This window comes from Zingiber officinale, chromosome 1A (genome assembly GCF_018446385.1).
Source record: "Zingiber officinale cultivar Zhangliang chromosome 1A, Zo_v1.1, whole genome shotgun sequence".
NCBI lineage: Eukaryota > Viridiplantae > Streptophyta > Magnoliopsida > Zingiberales > Zingiberaceae > Zingiber > Zingiber officinale.
This window is the reverse complement of record NC_055987.1, coordinates 86,172,188-86,193,665: the sequence shown is the minus strand read 5'-3', so window position 1 is coordinate 86,193,665 and position 21,478 is coordinate 86,172,188. Positions and strand designations below refer to the sequence as shown.

General features: G+C 40.1%; 1 protein-coding gene across 1 annotated transcript in view; it reads right to left on the bottom strand.

The window, feature by feature from the left end:
* LOC122026611 (protein SUPPRESSOR OF GENE SILENCING 3 homolog) overlaps positions 1 to 21,478 on the bottom strand; it is a 47,474-nt gene that overhangs the window by 13,384 nt on the left and 12,612 nt on the right. The window contains exon 3 of the mRNA XM_042585348.1: positions 7,024 to 7,321. Coding sequence (XP_042441282.1) covers positions 7,024 to 7,321 — 298 coding nt within the window. The remainder of the gene's footprint in view (positions 1 to 7,023; positions 7,322 to 21,478) is intronic.

Sequence of the window (21,478 nt, the reverse complement as noted above, 5' to 3'; positions counted from 1 at the left end):
CCAGCCACTTTCTTCCGACAATCGCCCACCTGGAATGCTCGAGGAATCACGCGGTTGTAGTTACGCTTCATTCTTTGCTTATAGGCCATCAGCCGAACGACCGCTTTGGCTCGCTCCTCGTCGATCAAGTCCAATTCCCATGCCTCCGCTCGAACTCGTCGTAGATTTCGATCCGGACGGACTCTACGCCGACTTCACCGGGACGACCGCTTCCCCACCATACACTAGGTGGAACGGGGTCACTCCTGTTCCCTCCTTGGGGTCGTCGGATGGCCCATAAGACTCCCGACAGCTCGTCCCAGACTTCCTCCCATATGGTCGAGCGGCAAGTCGGAGTATCTCGGTTGGCTACTTCGGCCCGTTGCTTTAGGGATACGCCACGGACGTGAAGTCTTGCTCAATGTCATATCCTTGCACCATTCCCGAGCTGATTTCCGACGATGCTACTTTGTTGTCAGACACGAGCCGGCGGAACGCCGAACGCGGATAATATTTTGCGGATGAATTTCTTGACCGTGTGCCGGTTATCTTGGCGGCTCGGCCTCCACCCACTTGAAGAAGTAATCTACCACCAATAGAAACTTCCGTTGTCCGTCGCCGTAGGAAGGGTCGATGTCCACGCACACGGCTGGTCGAATGGGCAAGACATCGTGGACGTTTCATTTCTTGTCGGCTTATGTGAGCAACTGTGGTACCGGACAGAAATACACGTTCGCGACGGTCCGAGCGGCGTCCTCGTGTAGCGTTGGCGAAGTATCCGGCAATGAGAATCTTCTAGCAAGATCGGGCCGGATGACCTCATGAATCCTTGGTGTACCTCCTGGAGAATGTATTCTGCGTCCTCTGAGCTGACGCATTTTAGCAGCAGTCGGGAAAAAGTCTTTTTGTAAAGCTAATCTCCGATGAGAGTGAACCGGCCGGCTCTCCTCCTTAGTAGCTGAGCTTCTTCCCGATCGGATGATGTGGCCCCTGAGCGCAGAAACTCCATGATGGTTGTTCTCCAATCGCTGGGGAATGTGAGGTCTTCCATCCGGTCTATATGCGCTACCAAAGATACTTGCTCGATTGGTTGCTGGATGACGACCGGCGATATCGAGCTTGCGAGCTTGGCTAATTCATCTGCCACCTAGTTCTCCGCGCGGGGTATCTTTTGGACCACTACCTCGGTGAAGCCGGTCTTGAGTTTCTCAAAGGCCTCCGCGTACAATCTGAGTCTTGCATTGTTTATCTCAAAAGCACCCATGAGTTGCTGAGCGACAAGCTGGGAATCCGAGTGGATCACGACCCGACTGGCTCCAACATGTCGCGCGGCTTGCAATCCGGCTATGAGGGCTTCGTACTCTGCCTCATTATTTGTTTTACCCGATAGTCCAGCCGGACGGACAAATGCATCCGCTCTCCCTGAGGCGAAAGTAGCATGATCCCAATTCCGCTTCCGAGCCGAGTGGACGATCCGTCCACATATATTTTCTATGTGGCTTCGGGCTCGGGCTTTTGTACTTCGGTCACGAAATCTGCCAAGGACTGTGCTTTGATCGCCGAGCGGGGTTGGTATTGGATGTCAAATTCGCTGAGCTCCGTCGTCCACTTGATGAGTCGTCCGGATGCTTCAGGGTTCAAGAGTACCCTTGCTAGCGGGCTATTCGTCATCACAATAATGGTGCGCGCCAAAAAGTAAGGGCGCAACCTCCGAGCGACAAGTACCAAGGCGAAAGCCAACTTCTCGAGACCAGTGTAGCGAGACTCAGCATCCATTAAGATATGGCTTAAAAAGTACACCGGCTGCTCCTCGCCGCTCGACCTTACTAATGCTGAGCCAACAACATGCTCAGTTGAAGATAAATAAATGCGAAGCGGCTCACCTACGGCTGGTTTCGCCAACACGGGTAGGGAATTCAGGTAAGTCTTCAATTCCTCGAATGCCCGATCGCACTCCTCGTCCCATTGAAACTTGGTGGCTTTACGGAGAATCTTGAAAAATGGCAAGCTCCGATCGGCGGTCTTAGAGATGAACCTCGACAACGTCGTTATCCGACCGGTGAGACGCTGCACCTCTCAGAGATTTCTGGGAGGCGGCATGTCCTGCAATGCCTTTATCTTGCTGGGGTTCGCCTCATGCCCGCTTCGGTCACAATGTAACCTGAGGCGCCCGCCTTTACTCGAACAAGCACTTCGAGGGTTAAGTTTGACGCCATATCTTCTCAATGTTTGGAAGGTCTCCTCCGTATCGGCGTAGAGATCGGCCGCCGGAAGGACTTGATAAGTATGTCGTCCACGACACTTCCAAGTTGCGTCCGATCTGTTCCCCGAAGACCTTGTTCATTGGTAGGTGGCTCTGCGATTCTTGAGACGAACAGCATTACATTGTAGATAAATATCGTCCGTCGTCGTGTGTGAGTGACCTTCTCTTGGTCTTCTCGGGCGGACTTGATGGTAGCCTTGGTATGCATCGCGATGTATATCGGCTCTCACCCGTAGTGGAGTCCACCGTTGATCGATCCGAGGCGGTAAAGTCCTTCGGGCATGCCTTGTTCAAGTCCCGAAGTCGATGCGAGACTCTCCACTTGTTGCCGGCTTGAGACCAGAACCACATTGACAAGCCAACTCGGATGCACTTCCCTTACGTGGGCCTCAGAAGTTTTCGACCTCCGGGATGATTACATTTCGCCTCGGCTGAAGTCCCTCTTCCTTTGCTTCACCGGACGAGCGTCCGGCCGGACATGAAGTTCATGTTGCGCTACGCTCGGCGAGACCCCAGGCAGCTCATGGGTCAACCAGGCGAAGACGTCGCAGTTTCACCGCAAGCATTTGATCAACTTCTCCTTCTGCTTCTCCTCCAGATCGGATGCTATGAAGGTGGTGGCCTCTGGTCGGGAAGGGTCAATCTGCACCTCCTCCTTTTCTTCATAAACTAAAGAAGGTGGCTTTTCAGTAATAGCATGTACCTCGACCCGCGGCACTTTCCGAGCGGACTTGGCTTCGGCTCGGACCATCTCCACGTAGCATCTTCGAGCGGCCAGCTGGTCTCCCCGCACCTCCCCTACTTGATCCTCCACCGGGAATTTGATCTTCTGGCAAAAGGTAGAGACGACCGCCCGGAACTCGTTGAGAGCCGGTCGCCCCAAGATGACGTTGTATGCAGAAGGAGCATCCACCACGATGAAGGTGGTGGTCCTTGTCCTTCTGAGCGGCTCCTCGCCCAACGAGATAGCTAGTCGGACTTGGCCGACCGGCAAGACTTCATTCCCCGTGAATCCGTAGAGGGGGGTCGTCATTAGCAGTAGTTCGGCTCGGTCAATTTGCAGTTGGTCGAAGGCCTTCTTGAATATTATGTTGACCGAGCTGCCTGTGTCAATGAAAATGCGGTGAATAGTATAATTGGCTATTACCGCTCGAATGATCAGGGCGTCATCATGAGGGACTTCAACTCCTTGGAGGTCCCTGGGCCCAAAGCTGATCTCGGGTCCGCTCGCCCTTTCCTTGCTGCAGCCGACCGAATGGATCGTCAACTGCCTTGCGTATGCCTTTCTGGCTCTGTTGGAATCTCCGCCGGTCGGGCCCCCGGCGATGATGTTGATCTCTCCCCAAGATGCGTTGCCCCTATTTTCCTCCTCCCGAGCGGAAGGTCGAGGTCATTCATTTGACGCTCGGTGGTGGGCTCCGTGCTGCTGACGGTGATGCCGCTCGGGGGATCGCCTTTCTATCCTTTGCACGGGGCTCCGTTGTCGATGTTGCCGATCTGGTGAAGGCGATCGACGGCGGTAACTCCTTGGTGCGGGATGAGCGATGGGGGGTAGGCTCCAACAGTCGCGGGTATTGTGAGTGGTCGACTGATGGAGTGAACAAAACATTGGGGTCCATACCTTCCCCTTGGCTTGGGCCGATCAGCCGCGACTTGCTGGACGGCGTGCGACCGAGTGTGCTAATGAGGACGGGCGGCTTCGGCTCGCGGTCCTCTGGGTGGCTGGTGACTGATGGGCTGCTTCCGCTCGGCAGGAGCTGGTTGGTCGCTCTGGGCTTCTTTTCTTCTCGCCGCCTGGGCTTCCTCCACATTGATGTATTCGTTGGCTTTATGCAGCATGTGGTCGTAGTCCCGAGGCGGCTTCCGGATGAGCGATCGGAAGAAGTCACCGTCCACGAGCCCTTGCGTGAACGCGTTCACCATTGTTTCCGAGGTGACTGTTGGAATATCCATGGTCACCTGGTTGAAGCGCTGAATGTACGCTGGGAGCGGCTCCCTCGCGCCTTGCTTGATGGCAAACAGGCTGATGCTTGTCTTCTGGTGGCGCCTGCTGCTCGCAAAATGATGGAGGAACGCCGTTCGGAATTCCTTGAAACTTGTGATGGAGCCGTCCGGCAGTCTTCGAAACCACCGATGTGCCGATCCCGAAAGCGTGGTGAGGAACACTCGGCAATTCACACCATCTGTGTACTGATGCAGAGTGGCGGTGTTGTCGAACTTACCCAGGTGGTCGTCTGGGTCGGTTGTCCCGTTGTACTCCCCGATCGCAGGGGGCACATAATGCCTCGGCAGTGGATCGCGAAGAATGGCATCTGAGAACTATCGGTTGGTCCGCTCGGGAGACGCGTCCGATCGGGGCGCCTTTCCTTTTCTGACGTCCCGGATGGGTGCTTCGTCCGATGAAGATCCCTTGTCTTGGTTAGCTTGCGCCACCTCCGAGGGCGTCTGGAACAGAGCCCGATGAAAAGATATCGGGGCGGGCGGCGCCCCCATCTAAGTGTCGGTCGGCCCCTTGTTTTGCCCCCATATTGAGAGCTGCTCCTGCCGGTCTTCCGGTGGCGCTCGGCCCCCCCAGGCTGATGTCGCCTGCTGCGTTGCCCGCTCAGCCTGAGCTTTTTGTTGCTGCTCCACGATTTTTGCGGCTCGCGCTTGGACGAGTGCTTCGAGCTCCTCGGGAGAGAGCGTTACCAGAAGTTGACGTCCAACTTCTTCCATCTCCTTGGCTCGGATTCAGGTGCGTTCCCACAAACGGTGCCAATTTGATCCTGTCCGAGCGCCGAGTCGACGGACGTTGGGGACGTGGCACGCTCCGCTGTCTCCGACTGGTGGTGTAGCTTTCCGGCGAATCCTGCAAAGAAGTCGAGCCGGGAGGGGTTTCCCGGCGACGGCCCTCCAACGCTCAAGTCAGGCAAAGAGGCAGCGTAATGTGGCTACAGTAAAGAGTTGCGCACGTTTCCCAATGCGTGCACGCTTCCCCAAACATACCTTAACGAGCCTGTGTCAGAAAAGTACCTCTAGCGTCATTCCGCAATCGTCCGAGCATATCCCGGATGTGACGGTGGAAGCTTCCACCGTATGATCCTGTGTACGGCTCGGCCGCCAACTCTGCTGCTTGTCGGCTGCAGGTGTCTCGAGGATGATGTTATCCTTTGTCTCCTTTGTCCTAGGATGATATTATCCCCTGTCTCCTTTGTCCTCTTACGTTCCCTGTCTGTTCCAGGGCCGAGCGAGTAGGCCGCTCGGCAGACATATTACTTCTGCATCGGTCATATGCTCGGATGAGACTGCTCCTGCCTTGTGCACCGGACGAACGGACATCCCGCTCGGCCTTGAAACCCTTTTTACATATGAGCATCGGAAACCCGACCCCCAGTCGGGTTGTCTTCCTTCGGTTCGGGGGATTCACGGCCGGTCGGCCATGGCAAGCTCCGGTCGGTCGGCATGCTTCGTCCGGTCGGCCAGTCTCCGAGTTGAATCTCTAGACCTTTGACCTCCACGTGCCGTTGACCTTCCGCCAGCGAGGGTCCCCCGTCTTTATCACCGGATCATAAAGAGAATAAAATAAAGACTGAGAGGAGCAATAAAGGAGGAACCAGTGGAGTTTTTATGGAATAAAAAGGGAAACAAAGAGAGGAAAGGAACCATGCAATTAAGAAAATAGGAAAGGCATTTACAAGAAAAAAATAAGATGGTAACGACATGAGCAATTAATATATCAAGCCTAGAGCGGCTGATAAAAAAGGTTATCCACACGGGCATTATCAGAGAAGGGAAAAAGATTTTAATTGAAAGTGGCGGGAGAAAAAAATAATATTAGAATTATAATTGAAAGAGAGAAGCAAAAAAAGAAAAAGAATTATTTCATTGATTTATTAGTGTAGTCTAATAAGCATACTTATACAAATTGTCTAACCGATGTATGGAAAACATTATGACAATTGTGTTGATGGTGGAAATAAACTGGTGAAAGGTGGAGATATTATGTGGTGGATGAAATGACAAGGAGGCAATTGAAACAAAAAAGAACAAGATAAATGTTTAGAAGATAAAAAAAATGTAGATCACACAAAAAGATGTAGACAAAAGGAGGGGCGGGAAGGAAAAAGATGACAAAAAGAATAATAATAGAAAAATCTAAACAAAAAGAGATGAGTAAAAGACTAGGTAAAGAAAATTAAGATAAAGAGATGATAAATTAGGAATAAAATATAAAATACAAAATTAAAAAAAAAAGAGTTAAGAAAGAAGGAATCAAATCAAGTATCAAAGTAAGAACAATTCATGGATAAGGGCAATGTTGAAGCTTCAAGACTTCTATGGAAACTAGCTACGCTATCATAATATTTTTTTGCGTATATATGGTTACAGAATCATGTATTCCCACAATAGCATTCATTAGATAAAGGGGGAAAAGGATACATGAAAGGGAGGAGGAAGGACGCACTTTGATAATGCTATCAAACTCTTGCAACACAAGATACAAAACGAAAATGGCTAGGGGGGAAAGAAGACCAAATATTCCTTAATTTTCTACTCTAAAAGTACATAATTTAATAAATATATTATAATTCCAACCTTTACTGCTTCACTCATCAATTGTAAAAAAATTATCGTTGAATAACAAATCAGGTATGTAAAGCAGAACCAAAACTTCATTGAAACATATAACAAAAGAAAGAACATTCACAAAGAAGCCATGGTCTTTCAAAACCACCTTTCCCTCATATAATATCTGATGTCATCTGTAATACACAGCAGTAAAATAGATAAGAAAGACATACCTTGACAGTGGTAGTTGAAGGTATCCAGATCTTCTTTTCGTGCTAGGTAACCATACAGTTGACGTTTACCACCAGCAGAGAATAGATTTCGCCGAGGATGTTCCCATGCACCTCTACTGGTTCCTTGCTCTGCAAAGTGCTTATGCAGCCGCTCAGCTTCCAAATAGCCCATTGCACTAGCTTCAAAAACCAAAACACTCATTCCTCGATGCCCATTAGGTCCATAGGAATGGCGGGCCTTCACTGCTGCATACGTACTGAAATAATCAAGTAGCTCTTGGTTTCCCATACCTAACCACTGTATCATTGAACAAAATGAGACAAAATATGGATCAAATTCTCATATACAGCAGATGTAAGAAAGAAGAAACAGGAGCACTACGTTTGCAGGATGCTAATACCAGAATATTTTTTGATATATTAGCATGAGTGTGATGCAAGTTCAATTGATTTGTAATATTAGCAAAGTGAACTCAATGGATATAAAATGCTGTACAAAAATTCTCCAAAAGATTCAAAAACACAAAACTACTTAGCTTATGGGGCATGTAAAGGAGGATTTCCGATATACTAATTGCAATATTTTGACAAAAAGTATTCAAATTAGTGAAAGTAGAATAGGATTTGCTGACAAAATTTCACTTGAAAATTATGAAAAAATCAAAGGCTACAAAAAAGTATACATGCTCACTCTTAAGCTTTCTCCAAAGTCTTCATCCAAGAACACAAGCTAATTTCTTTTCCAAGTAAATCCAATTACACAGACTTTCATTAAGAATTCTGCACCAACAAGTTCTTCAAAAGATTGAGTGAAAGAATAGAAATTTGGATATAATACAGCCTAGAACCACAAATATAAGGAAAAGATCAACAGCAGAGAACTTTTAGCTGAAAGACTATCTGCACATAAAAAAGGGAAGGATTTCATATAGAATGAATAACTGCTAGGCCAACCTATCAATAAGGACCCAAAATGTTTCTTAAGTCGGATATAAACCATAGTTTAAAATCTCAAGGCGTATTAGAATTTCGGTCTATGACTAGAACGATACGATTTAGGTACCATATCGTACAAATATGATTTCATAATCTTTTAAATATAAAATAAACTAACTAAAAATAAAATATTTAAAAAATAATATATAAATATATATATATATATAAAGAAATTTCTAAAAAAAAAGAAAAAAATATTGAGATAAATAAATAAATAATTTATTTAATATTTTTAGAATTAAAATAAATAGAATATATAGTTAATTAAATAATTTTATTAGAGTTTAATTATGACTGTTTAGATTATCTCTATCATAGCTAGAGAGTTGATTAAGATAATTAATCTAGTTTTAATTAAAACCTCCTAGTCTCAACACGCGACCTCTCCGCTGCCACGGAAGTCACCGACTCCTCCGCGGTGTTTTTAAATATAAAATATAATAATTAAAAAAATATTTTAAAAAATAAAAAATATAGAGATAAATAAATAATTAATTAATTAATTATATGTTTTTAAAATTTAAATAATATATAATTAATTAAATAATTTTATTAGGATTTAATTAAGCCTCTTTGGATTATCCCAATCATAGCTATGAGTTAATTGAGATAATCAACCCATAAGTTCAGTTTTAATTTTTAAAAAAAGACTCGCGCGCCCGCCCCCCCCATGCTGCCCCGGGGGTTACAAAGCCCCTCCGGTGCGCCCCCTCCGGCCCCTGTCACACGAACCCTCCAACGCTGCCCTGAGGTCGTACAAACCCTCTGACGAAGCCCGGGGCTGCGTGACCCCTCCAACACGGCCGCTAGGCACCTTCGAAGAAGCCGCTAAGGTCGTGCGACCTTCGGCGTGGCCATGGGGATCATACGACCCTACAATGCGGTCTCGGGGGATCGGCATGCCCCAAGGCCCCGCGGATGCGTTGCGGGGACCTAACGATGCTTCTGGAGGCGTCGTGTTGGGTCGACACATCTTGAGTAGGTACGACGACACATCCGAACCTGTCGCACTGGCCTAGCAGCACATCCGAAGGCGTTGCGCTAGCCAGCGACACTTCCCGACACGTCGTACAAGCCCGACATCGAGTCCGGACATGTCGCGCGGCCAGCGATGAGTCCGAACTAATTGGGCTAGCCCGACAACAGTCGCGGCGTGGAATAGGTGAGGGCAGGACACCAAAGTTAGTTTAACTTAGATTTAATTAAATAATTAGATTAATAATTTTAATCAACTTCTAGCTATGATTGGGATAATTTAGATAGGTTTAATTAAGCCTAATAAAACTATCTCATTATATATATATATATATATTTTTGATATATTTTATATTTAAAAAATATTGAAACTATGTCGGCACAGTACAATACGATATCGAAACTGTATCGTTCTAGTCCGGGACTGAAACCTTGACATAGGTCAAAATTTTAAACTTTGGTATAAACTTCGATAAATTATTCCAAGCTCAACACCTAGGGTCGTGGTTTAAAATCTCAAGTCATATTGGAGTTTCAGTTTATGACCGGAATAATACAATTTCGATACAGTACCAATATGATTTCAGTATTTTTAAATATTAAATATATTAATTAAAAATAAAAAATAACTTAAATATTTAAAAAAATAAATAAAATAAAATATTTTTTTAAAATATATATATATGGGATCGAGGCACTCTCATATGGTAAATAAATAAAAAAATTAATTATATATTTTTCAAAATTAAAATAAATAATACATATAAATATATATTAAGTTAATATAATAATTTTTTTAAGGATTTGATTAAGCTTATTTAGATTATCATTATTATAACTACGAGTTGATTGAAATTATTAATATAAGTTTAATATTAAAGCCTAAGTATAATTTCTTGCACCCACGGCCCATGGGAGGTTGTGGTGGCCTCCGTGACCCCACCAGAGGTCGTGGCGACCTTCGAGATCTCGCGGGTGGTCGTCGCGGCCTTTGCGACCCCGCGGCCTCGGGATCGCCAAGGGCTAGCGGCGGCATAATCCGCGGTACCAATGTCGAGCAACGACAAATTTCGTCCATTTCACCCGGCACAATATGAAATTTTAAGCCATGCCTAAGACATTGTTGAATGATCATGCTGAATGAGAACGTGAAATGTTTTCCCACAAGCATGGTAGGGAAAGAAGGCACGACATGCCTAGTTCTATGCCCACCAAAACTCATTGCCTTGGTATGACCTCGTTGCAAGTTGCACTTCGACCATTAAAGATGTCATTCAGACTTCAACTATCAACTGATGATTGCTTCTAAGCCTTGAACACCACACTCAATCCCAAATCTCTACAACTATGGCTATAGGGGTGTGGTTTGGTGGGATTTCACATCAACACATAACACCACAGCTCAACGGCTCAACCCCTACAAATTCTTCTTACCTTCGACAAATTGCTTGGCAAGTATGAAGTTAATCCACTTTTGGTCCTCATTCCCATCCTTCCACATTTTGTTAGTGGTTTGAACTACTCGAATCATGAATCGAGAGTGCACCTAGCAAGGCAGGATATAATCGATACAAAATTTGACTAATAAGCTGGGTGTCATATGTGAGAAAGCTTTAGTATAGAGTTGGCAGTTGTGGCATGCCTTTGAGCTGTGCAAGAGGTATCTTAAGAAATGTTTTTCCACTTGCTGTTGAGATAAACACTTTGTCATGCCTGATGAAATTGTTGACCTTAATAGGAATTGCAAGCTCAATTAGAGAATTTGTAACAATATCAAGAGATGTGAGATGAACTATGAAGCATCAACTCCAAATTATGTCGGTGATAATGTCCACCATAGGATCTCGATGATGGGCTTAAAAAAATAGATTCAGATGCAGGAACACAACCAATAACAGTAGTTTAGCAAGGACTTTGAAGAGACAAGAAGATGGAAAAGTAGGAAGGCAACAATGCCAAAACAGATAGAATTTGATAGCAGCAAGGTCGAGCGAATGAGGTAGTGTTGGTCACACAAATTAGTTTGATTTAGGCATTCAGGAGGAATTCAAACAACGAGCTTTAAGATGCCATAAATGAACCAACAACGAAATCTTTGATTGTCAGAGCATGTGAGAGCGTTTAGGGTTCATACATCCTCAGAGAAATATTAGATATAATGATATGTTGAATTTCTATATTCTCAAGAGGATTGGCACTTTGATAGTTTACCAAATTGCCTACGAACAGATTCAGCAACTTTGAGCAGAAAACCAATATTGGAAGCACACAACATAAGACGTTGGAAGAGGACTGAAGAGATTTGATGTTACTAGGACAGGATGGACAAGTAATCTAAAAATTTATTAATGGAAAAAATACAGGAAGCTGCTTTGTCAGAATACTGCATCCTTTAGAGGCTTGGTGCTTTGATAGTTTGAGAAATTGCCTATAAGCAGATTCAGTAACTTTAAGGAATTCACCCAGTAGTTGGAAGCACTCAATATAAGTAATTGGAATATGACAAGTGCAAAGGGAAACAAGCAACTAGAATATTTATTAATAGGTTTATAAAGGAGGCTCTCCTGGCAGATGACTCAATCCCTCCACAATACCAACCTGTTTTACTCAACCGGATAATGTATTCCTGTTTCCTCATTATCTTGGCTTTCTTTCAAGTATTATCAACTCAGAGATATGGGCTAACAAGACATCCTTGTTCATTTGAAGAAACTTTTCAAATAGATCATATGGCAAAGAAAGTACCTGCTCTTTCCTGGTCAATCTTCTTTTGAGGGGTGCAAAGGTAAACATCTAGAGTGTCAAGTTTAGAACGTACAATAGTTCAAATGTATAACATATACCCTTTCACTAGTTAGCTTGGCTTTCTTTCAAGTATTATCAACTCGGTAATACTTGACAAGCTACTTCACAACTCTCAATTGTTATTAGCACTCTCTAAGGCTTCAAGCAAGGTAATCATTCAATAACTACCTACTTCACAACTCTCAATTGTTACTGGCAACAGGTGGATCTCTTTGAAACTCATAATTGAAAGTGTTCATAAGACCAAACATATTTCAAGAGATTTGTGAGACCAAGAGAATGTCTAAGATTTTTATGGGACTTAATCAGTCTGTGGTTGCAGTAAGGGGTAGAATCCTCGACACAAAACCACTATCAAATCTTTGGGAGGCATTTTCAGAAGTCCAAAGGGAAGAAAGCCGTATGCGGGTAATGTTGGGACAACCAAACCCCAAAATTCAGCCTCTCAAGTCAAACTGTAGCAAGTGCTAGCTGCCCAGAATCCTACTCACAACATGAATGACAATCGGTCGAAGAAAGGACGCGTGTGAGAAAGCAAGGACACACCAAAGACACATGTTGGAAGCTTCAAGGGAAAGCAGTGAATTGTAAGCCCTCCCGAGACCGCGAAGCAAAGGGAAATGTCGCAGCCACACCCATGACATAGTGTGACAACTCGGTTCCTTTCAGAGTGACAATTCGATTCCTTTCTTTAAGGAACAACTTGATATTCTCCAACAGCTCAAGGCAAACATATTGTTTCAATCAACAATGCACACATCTACCCACTTCCCTTGGATTGTGGATTCTGGCACTTCAGATCACATGATAGGTGATAGATCACTTTTCTCCACTTTTTCACTATGTGAAACCGCAATTGATGCGTATAGCAAATGGGACATGTGCTAAAGTAGTTGGGACAGAACCATTCATCTCTCAAGCACACTCACTCTACATTCTGTGTTATTTGTTTTTGACCTTGATTGCAATTTTGTGTCTGTTTGTAGATTAAATAAATATCTCAATTGTGAGACTAAATTCCTTTCTAACTCTTGTGTGTTTCAGGACTTAAGCACCGGGAAGACGATTGGCAATGCTGTGTTCAAGGCCTTTACTTCCTTAATGTTTATCTATCTTCCCGTCATTTAGTTAGTCACATGTCAATTAAGTCTCGTGATAGTAGTTAGTCCAATAAAGAAAGTGATATTATAATGTGGCACTTTCAACTTGGTTATCCCAATTTTTCATATTTAAGGTATTTGTTTCCCTCACTCTTTATTAATAAAAATCCGAGTTTGTTTCAATGCGAAGTTTGTCAAATTGCAAAACATACTCGAAACACTTACTCTCCCGAACAATATAAGCATACACAACCTTTTGCTCTCATCCATGGTGACATACCATCTCGTACTCTGAGTCTCACAAACTCAAGGTGGTTCCTACTATTAGTTGATGATCACACTAGATTATGTAAGGCATTCCTAATGAAAGACAAATCAGAAGCGAAACACATCATCCATAACTTCCATATCATGGTAAAAAACCAATTCAAAAGTGATACAAAAGGAAAAGTATGCAAACTCAAAAAACCATTGTATGGCCTAAATAGTCACCAAGAGCGTGGTTTGACAAATTCACAAGTCTTAAAGAATGATGGATACTCTTAGTCACAAGCTCATCACACTTTGTTCACTAAGTACTTCCCAAATGGGAAAATCACAATTTTCATTGTGTATGTTGATGACATTATCCTTTCATGAAATCATGGTAATAAAATTAGAAGACTCAAGTCTCTCATGTCCAAAGAATTCACGATCAAAGACTTAAGGCACTTAAAGTATTTCTCAGGAATGGAAGTGGCACGAAGCAACAAAGGCATATCTATTTCCCAACGCAAATACGTACTTGATATGTTGCGCGAAATTGGAATGAGTGGGTGCAAGCCGAATGAAACTCCCATGGATCCCAATACTAGGCTTATGCCTAGAACTGATGAATTAGTGGCTGACAAGGGACAATACCAAGAGTTAGTGGGTAAGCTGATCTACCTAACTCATACACATCCGGACATAAGTTTTTCAATGAGTCAATTTCTAAGTAATCCATCTATGTATCACATAGAGGCAGTGAATCGTATATTGAGACACCTGAAGAAAGATTCAGGGAAAGGTCTTATGTTCAGAAATCATGCAACAGATCTTTAGAAATATATACTGATGCTAATTGGGCAAGGTCTCCAAATAAAAGAAGGTCTACATCAAGATATTGCTCTTTTATTTGGGAAAACCTAGTAACATGACAAAGCAAGAAGCAAATTGGTCGCTAGAAGTAGTGTAGAAGCTGAGTTTAGAGCACTAGCCTCGGTATTTGCAAGGGGATATGGCTAAAACGACCGCTAAACAATTTCAAAGTTGAGATATCAAGCCCAACTCAAATCTTATGTGACAACCATTCAGCTATCACAATTGCCAAGAATCTTGTCCACCATGACGGTACCAAACATGTGGAGATTGATTGATGATGATATGTCAATCACCGTCAACTACATTCTATCAAAGCATCAAGGCCTTATTCAAACCTAATCTAAGTGAGATGAACACGATCCGGTTGGAAAGTATCTACCGCCTAGATTGAGGGGGAGTTACAAATTTGATTTGATATTGTATACTTAGCCAGATTTGATTTGATAATAGTTGTAATTGATTAGGAGATATTATGTGATTTCAATTTCTTAAATAGGAGTATATAATTTGTATATAAAAGGAGGCAAGGCTATTGAAATAAAAGAGAAGTTTTCTCGAATCGTATAATAGTTTAATCGGATTTGATATTCCTTTCCACTACCCTTTTCCTAAACAAATCTATCATTGATTTACCAGGAGTATTAACAGAACCCACAAGTGTTTGTCAAGTTGAGCTTGAGCTAAAGTCAAAGCCTACGTGATATATATATATATATATATATATATATATATATATATATATATATATATATATAATTTGCCTGAGCACTGTGAACCTGGTATCATGGCTCTCATCCAAAGATAAGGTATAGACAGTCTCTTAGCAACCTCATTTTAACGAACTTGGAAACTTCAATCAACCTGATCAATAAGAAGCTAATCCACTTCAAATTCTCAGGCCACCATACCATGTTTAACTCGAAGCTTAATCAATTATTTCTAACCTTTTCAATAGGACTACTACAACCAAGAAACTCACTCGAACTTGCACAAGTTGCACCTTTTGGGTAGAGTAACTAAATATGTGAATTCAATTTGACCTGATATGAACTTACAAAATTTAACAATGCTTCAACATCTGAAATTATTTCATTAATTGTACTTATGTTGTTTAGCATTGTCAAGCAAATAGTGATACAAATTGACCACCTTACCAATTTAACAAATGCTAATCTGATCTTTATCAGAAAATTGGGCAATCCATGCAGATCAATGGAAAAGTTCAAAACATAAGCTACAAAGGTAAAGAAATTAATTGGAAAGTTCTTAGATATCATTCTAAAATGAACAAAATCAACTTAAATTTAATGAACCAGGCCAATTTTAGAATACTTAACCAAAGGTTTAAGATTTCGAAACATGTCAGAATTTCAGTATTAGACCAGAACCAGAACGATACAATTTCAGTATGTATCGTGTTGTACCAATTTAGTTTCGATACTTTTTTTATTTTTAAATATAAATATATATTAATTAAAGATTATTTTTGTTAATATTTGAGTGCTAAAAGGGAGCCTTGGTGCAACGATAAAGTTGTTTCTTTGTGACCTGGTCATGGAAACAGCCTCTCGCAAAAAAGTATGATAAGACTGCGTACAATAGATCCTTCCTCAATACCCGCATGGTGGGAGCTTCGTGCACCGGGCTGCCCTGTTTTTTTATTTGAGACCCACATATGCACACTCTTGATTTATTTAAAGTGTTGTCTATTGAGTTCATATTTTCATAAAATATATTCATTTTCGATAATGTAAATTTTGTTTGAAAGAACAAATATTTTATATAATTATGTTAAGTTTATTTATAAGCATTTGATAAGAACAACGTAACAAACAAACTATTATATTAGGCAAAATAATTTAAAATTTTATTATTTAAATTTAATTTAATTTAATTTTTCTTATAATTATTAGAATAGATAAAAAAATAAAAAAATTTAAATTTTGAAACATAAAATATTATATTTAAGTTGAAACTATAATAAATAAATTTACTTAATTTTATAATTAAAAAATTAAAATTGTATTCGACTAAATTAAATTTAGATAAATTACAATAAACCTAATGTGGTCCGACCCTTCCCCAGAACTCGTATTGATAGGAGTTTCGTGCATAGGACTAACCTTTTTATAATTAAAAAATTAAATATACAAAATTGGATTTGAACTCAACTAAATTAAATTTGAAATTTCCATATTCAAGATTTTTTTATAAAATCATATTTAAATTTGAAAATAAAGGTTTCTTAAAATAAAATGTTACAAAACTTAGAATTCAAGAAAATGGTTACTGATATTAAATACCAAATCTAATTTATTTAAATTTTTATATTTGAAATTATTTTTTAAAAAAATGAATATCCAATCAAACTAAATGAAATAAACATTTTAAGTTTTATAATCAGTAAAAGTACATTTAGGATTAAACAAAATTTATCCTGTAGATAAAGTGATTAAGATTAAGCCCGTTCAAGTTACACTCAATGTGGATTTATTTTAGCAACATATTTAAAAAGAAAAGTATAAAAAAGTAGTGAAATTATTTCCATTATTTATATTATGCATTATTAATAAATTGTTTTTAATGAAGCAAAATATACATCATTCTTACCATTATTTTTATACATCTGTTATCCTATCAAATAATTGAGTTTAATTTTTTTTTTCCCTAACAATTTTAGTTTCACCAATATTACCACTACTCAAAGATTTTATCATTTAATCTTGATATACAATTTTTTTATAATTTAGGTATCTAGCTTTTGGAACCGACTAATCAAGGTTCCAAAATTCGCTAGGCGCTAGAACAGCACCTAGCGCCTAAGCCGCCTACGCAGGGATAGGCGTCGCTAGGCGAATTCCACGGTATCAACATAAATTACGTAATAAATCACATACTTCAACACAGTAACATCAAATTTAAAATAAGTTCACAATTACACAACAAAATATTACAAATTTATTCTACTTCTTTTCCATAATTTTTAACAACTTGTTCTTCATCGGACACAAACTCAATATCATCATTGTGATCCTCCTCTTCTTCTTCGAATGCAAAATCATCCTCGTAAAGTTCTCTCACTCTAGAACTTCTTCGGGGTTGTAAATTTTCATCTGCTCCACTTGCTTGATCAACTATTTACCATGTGAGCCCAGAACCTAGTTCAACTTTATCATCTTTCCCACCATCCACAATCCAACCCTGTGCATTTGAAGCATCTTTTATAAGAAGTACATCGACATTCCTTTTTTTTTCCTTTTTTGTTTGTCAACAATCTAACATTAAATTGGACAAATACTAGTTCAATGTCACTCTTAGCAAGTTTGGTGTGTGAGCACCATATGTACTCCACCATGCACATGGATTAAAGTATCATCATTTTTTTCACATGCTTTTGCTGTCAATATTTTTTCAAATAACAGTCTTGTCTCTACATTTTGTAAATTCCTTATTAATAATTATATCATGTAGATTTAACTCATTGGCGTGCAAAATTTTCAGGCATTCAAAAATCTCAATCGCGACCTCCTCATAAAGAGGAATAGAACTATCTTTATAGTAAAAATAGGGATTCAATAAAAATACAGTGGTATGTAATGATATATCAAGTCTATCATCATTTTTTACTCAAAAATCACTATGATAGACTGATAATTTGATTCCACATTGTTCATGGCCACTTTGATATCTTCTTTAACTTGAAAAAGCTCCTCATATAGAAACCCCATGGATGACTTTCTATCTCCATCTACCAATCAAAGAACTCTTACCAAAGAAGCAAATATTTTCAAATAAAGTGTCACACCATTCTAAAAACTCATGCTCATCACAGTAAAGTAAGTCAATTTCTTTGTTTATTTTTGACCATTTACATTTCTCCCACGTATCACTTGTAAATATGACCCTTAAACTAGATTTTTTTCAATCAAACTTTGCAATGTAAGGAAATTTGATACAAACCTGATAACTCCTGGCCGGACTATGTCTCTCTTCTTTATGAAATTTTTAATCAATGATAAAGTCTTATAGTGAGCATAAATGAAAATGGTAAAAGACTTGACTTGCTCAGTAACCTTTTTATATCGTAGAAGCTTACCAATACTTTCAAGCATGAAATAAACAGTGTGAGTTGCACATAAACTCCAAAAAATCCCAAGTCACTTTTCTCTCATCAATTTAGCTACAATCACATTATTAGTGGCATTGTCTATTACAATCTGAACAATATTATAAGCTCCTACTTGTTCAACACACTTGTCAACATACTCAAAAATAAGTTCCATAGTATGTGTCTCGTCTGAAGACTCCTTAGACTCTAAAAATATAGTACTTTGCTTGTAATTAACACACAAATTTAAGATGTTTCTTTTTTATCACTCCATGCATCTGTCATGATCGAGTACCCATTCTTCTTCATGTTTCTTTAGCAGTTTCTTTGTTCTTTCAACTTTGACTTTCGACAGTGACTCCCTAAGCTGATCTTGAGTTGGAAGCTTAAATCATTGTCCAAATTGACCCACTGCCTCCATTAGTTGCTTGAAGTTATCATTATCAACAACATTAAATGGGATTCCATTTTCATAAACTCATCTCCCAATATATTGTTGAACTTATTGAGTTCTCTTATTGAAAAGAGCTTCATTTATATTTTTCTACAAAGCACTTTACCCCCAGAACCTACATTTTCTAGAACAATTACCGATGCATATCTATCCATGGGGCCAAGTGGAAGAGGTTTTTTTAATTCTATCTATCCCTTTAATTTCAAGACCTTCTTCTTCGAATAGAGAAATAATCATCTCAGCTCTACAACTTTGCTCTTCTATTATTTTATTTTTCTTTCTGTTCCTCTTTCTTTGTTCTTTCAGCTTCAACTTTCAATAGTGACTCCCTAAGCTGATATTGAATTAGAAGCCTAAATCATTATCCAAATTGACTCACTGCCTCCATTAGTTGCTTGAAGTTATCACTATCCACATCATTAAATGGGATTCCATTTTCATAAATTCATCTCCCAATATATTGTTGAACTTGTTGAGTTCTCTCTTTGAAAAGAGCTTCATTTATATTTTTTTACAAAGCACTTTACCCCCAGAACCTACATTTTCTGGAACAATTACCGATGTATATCTATCCATGGGGCCAAGTGGAAGAGGTTTTTTAATTCTATCTATCCCTTTAATTTCAAGACCTTCTTCTTCGTCTAGAGAAATAATCATCTCGACTCTACAACTTTGTTCTTCCATTATTTTATTCTTCTTTCTATTCCTCCCTTCTAAAATAGTCTATTTGCACTTATTTTTATCATTAAGATGTTTTTCGACAACCGGATACATTTCCAGGTATATTTCCTATGTGCTCCTTGATCCTATACTCCCCCAATATCATTTTTTCACACAACTTACATTTAATTTTGTCGAGGTTCTTAAGATCAATCAACATTCCATACTCCCATCCAATGTCATTTGACTTTCTCCCAAGAATTTCGGATTCAGGTTGAGTGACTGATGTCGTCAAAGATGGATTGCTTATCCTTGTAATTATGATAACCTAAAAGTGATTTAAGTAGGGGTGTAAACGAGTCAAGCCACACGTGAGTTATTCGAGTCTTGGTTAGAAAAAAAAAAGTCTGTTCGAGTTTGTTTGATTAAATTAACGAGCCGAACTCGAACTTGATTTCAAGCTCAAAAACATCAAGCCGAGCTCGAGCTTTACAGTATTTAGTTCATGAGCTCGCGAATATGTTCGTTTAGAGGCTCACGAACGTGTTCGTTAAGAGGCTCGCGAACATGTTCGTTAAGAGGCTCGTTTATCTTATTATATATATATATATAATTATTATAGCTAATTATCTTAAATGACCTCGAACTAAGCTTGTTTAATTTTTAAACAAGCTTTTGTCGAGTCGAGCATGAGCTATTTAATTTTATTACTAGGCGAACTCGAGCTAAGTTCGAGCTTCTTACTGTTCGGCTTAGCTCGATTCGATTACACCCCTAAATTTAAGAATAAATTTAGGATATAAATCAGTAAAAAAATATTATCATAATATAAATGTGATTTATATAAATTAATAAAATTTATTAGAATTTTTTTAATTTTAAATATAAAATTATGAATATAAATATGATTTATACAAATTAATAAGATTTATTAGAATTTTTTTATTTTAAATATAAAATATCATAATATAAATTAATTAATAATATTTATTAAAATTTTAAAATTTTCAATATCATATTATTAGAATATAAATAAATTAATAAAATTTATGAAAAGATTTTAATTTTAGATATATTTTTTATATAGTTTATTGGGATAATTAGTTAGGGTGTATAAAAGCCTATTCGAATTACCCTATTTAAGTTAGGAGTTATTGAATTAAATAAACAATAAATTAATTTTTTTAAAAACATCACAGCACTGAACGCTCTACGGCGGGCGCGCTCCCGGACACATCCCGCGATGCTCGCAAGAGGAAAAAAATTGCATAAAATAAATTATTGAAAAACTTACCGATCATCGAACATATGCTTCCGGAAGAGGCGAGACACAAAGGAGGCTAGAGGCGATCGAACCAGCATGAGCAGATAAATCGGATAGAATGTAGGACTTTAAATGAAGGGCCGCCTAGTGCCTTTCCGGTGCAGTTGCCGACGCCGAGCACCTAGGCAGCCTCCTAAGGCGTGTTTTAGAACACTGCGACTAATCATGGAGGTGACCGGGTCGGCCTCATAGAAATTTCCCACCAGCCACCTGGGTAAATCCAAGAAGCGAAGATGGGGTTCTGAGAGGACGGCACAACGTCACCGGTGATTGGAACTCCGTAGACATTCAAGAATGCCCGGCGTGAGCTTTGAACCCTCATTACATGAGAGTTCATCCTACCACTTACTGTAATATATTAAATATATATATATATATATATAGGTTAAAATTTTAGATAATTAAATTTATTTAGGAAAATAATAGCATAATAAATTGATAAATAATAGAGAAATAAGTTTATATGAATTAATAGAAATTTTTCTAGATTTTAAATGAGTCGTTTTAGATTTTATGGGGATAAATGGATAAGATTTAAAGTCTATTTAGAAATACCACATTTAAAGGAGTTGATAATATCTATTAACCTAAGTTAATATTTCTAAACCTAAGTTTCCTCCGTTCTTTATTTTTAGGTTAGTATTCATCTCTGCCAGCACCGTTCTCCTTCCTGCAAGCACACGCCTGCCCGCAAGGACGACCGCGCCATCTCTGCTTACTAGCCACGGCTTCGCGTCCCTCTCCTCCATCTCCATCGTCGGCCTTCTGGCGCCTTGATCGCAGGTCACCGCCCCTCTTCTCCGCGCCTTGCCCCATGCATGCGGTGTTGTCCGCCATGCGAGAGACCGTCGTCGCTCCCTCGCACCGACCGCTTACACCACTACTCCATCCACGCACCCGGATGATGCTGG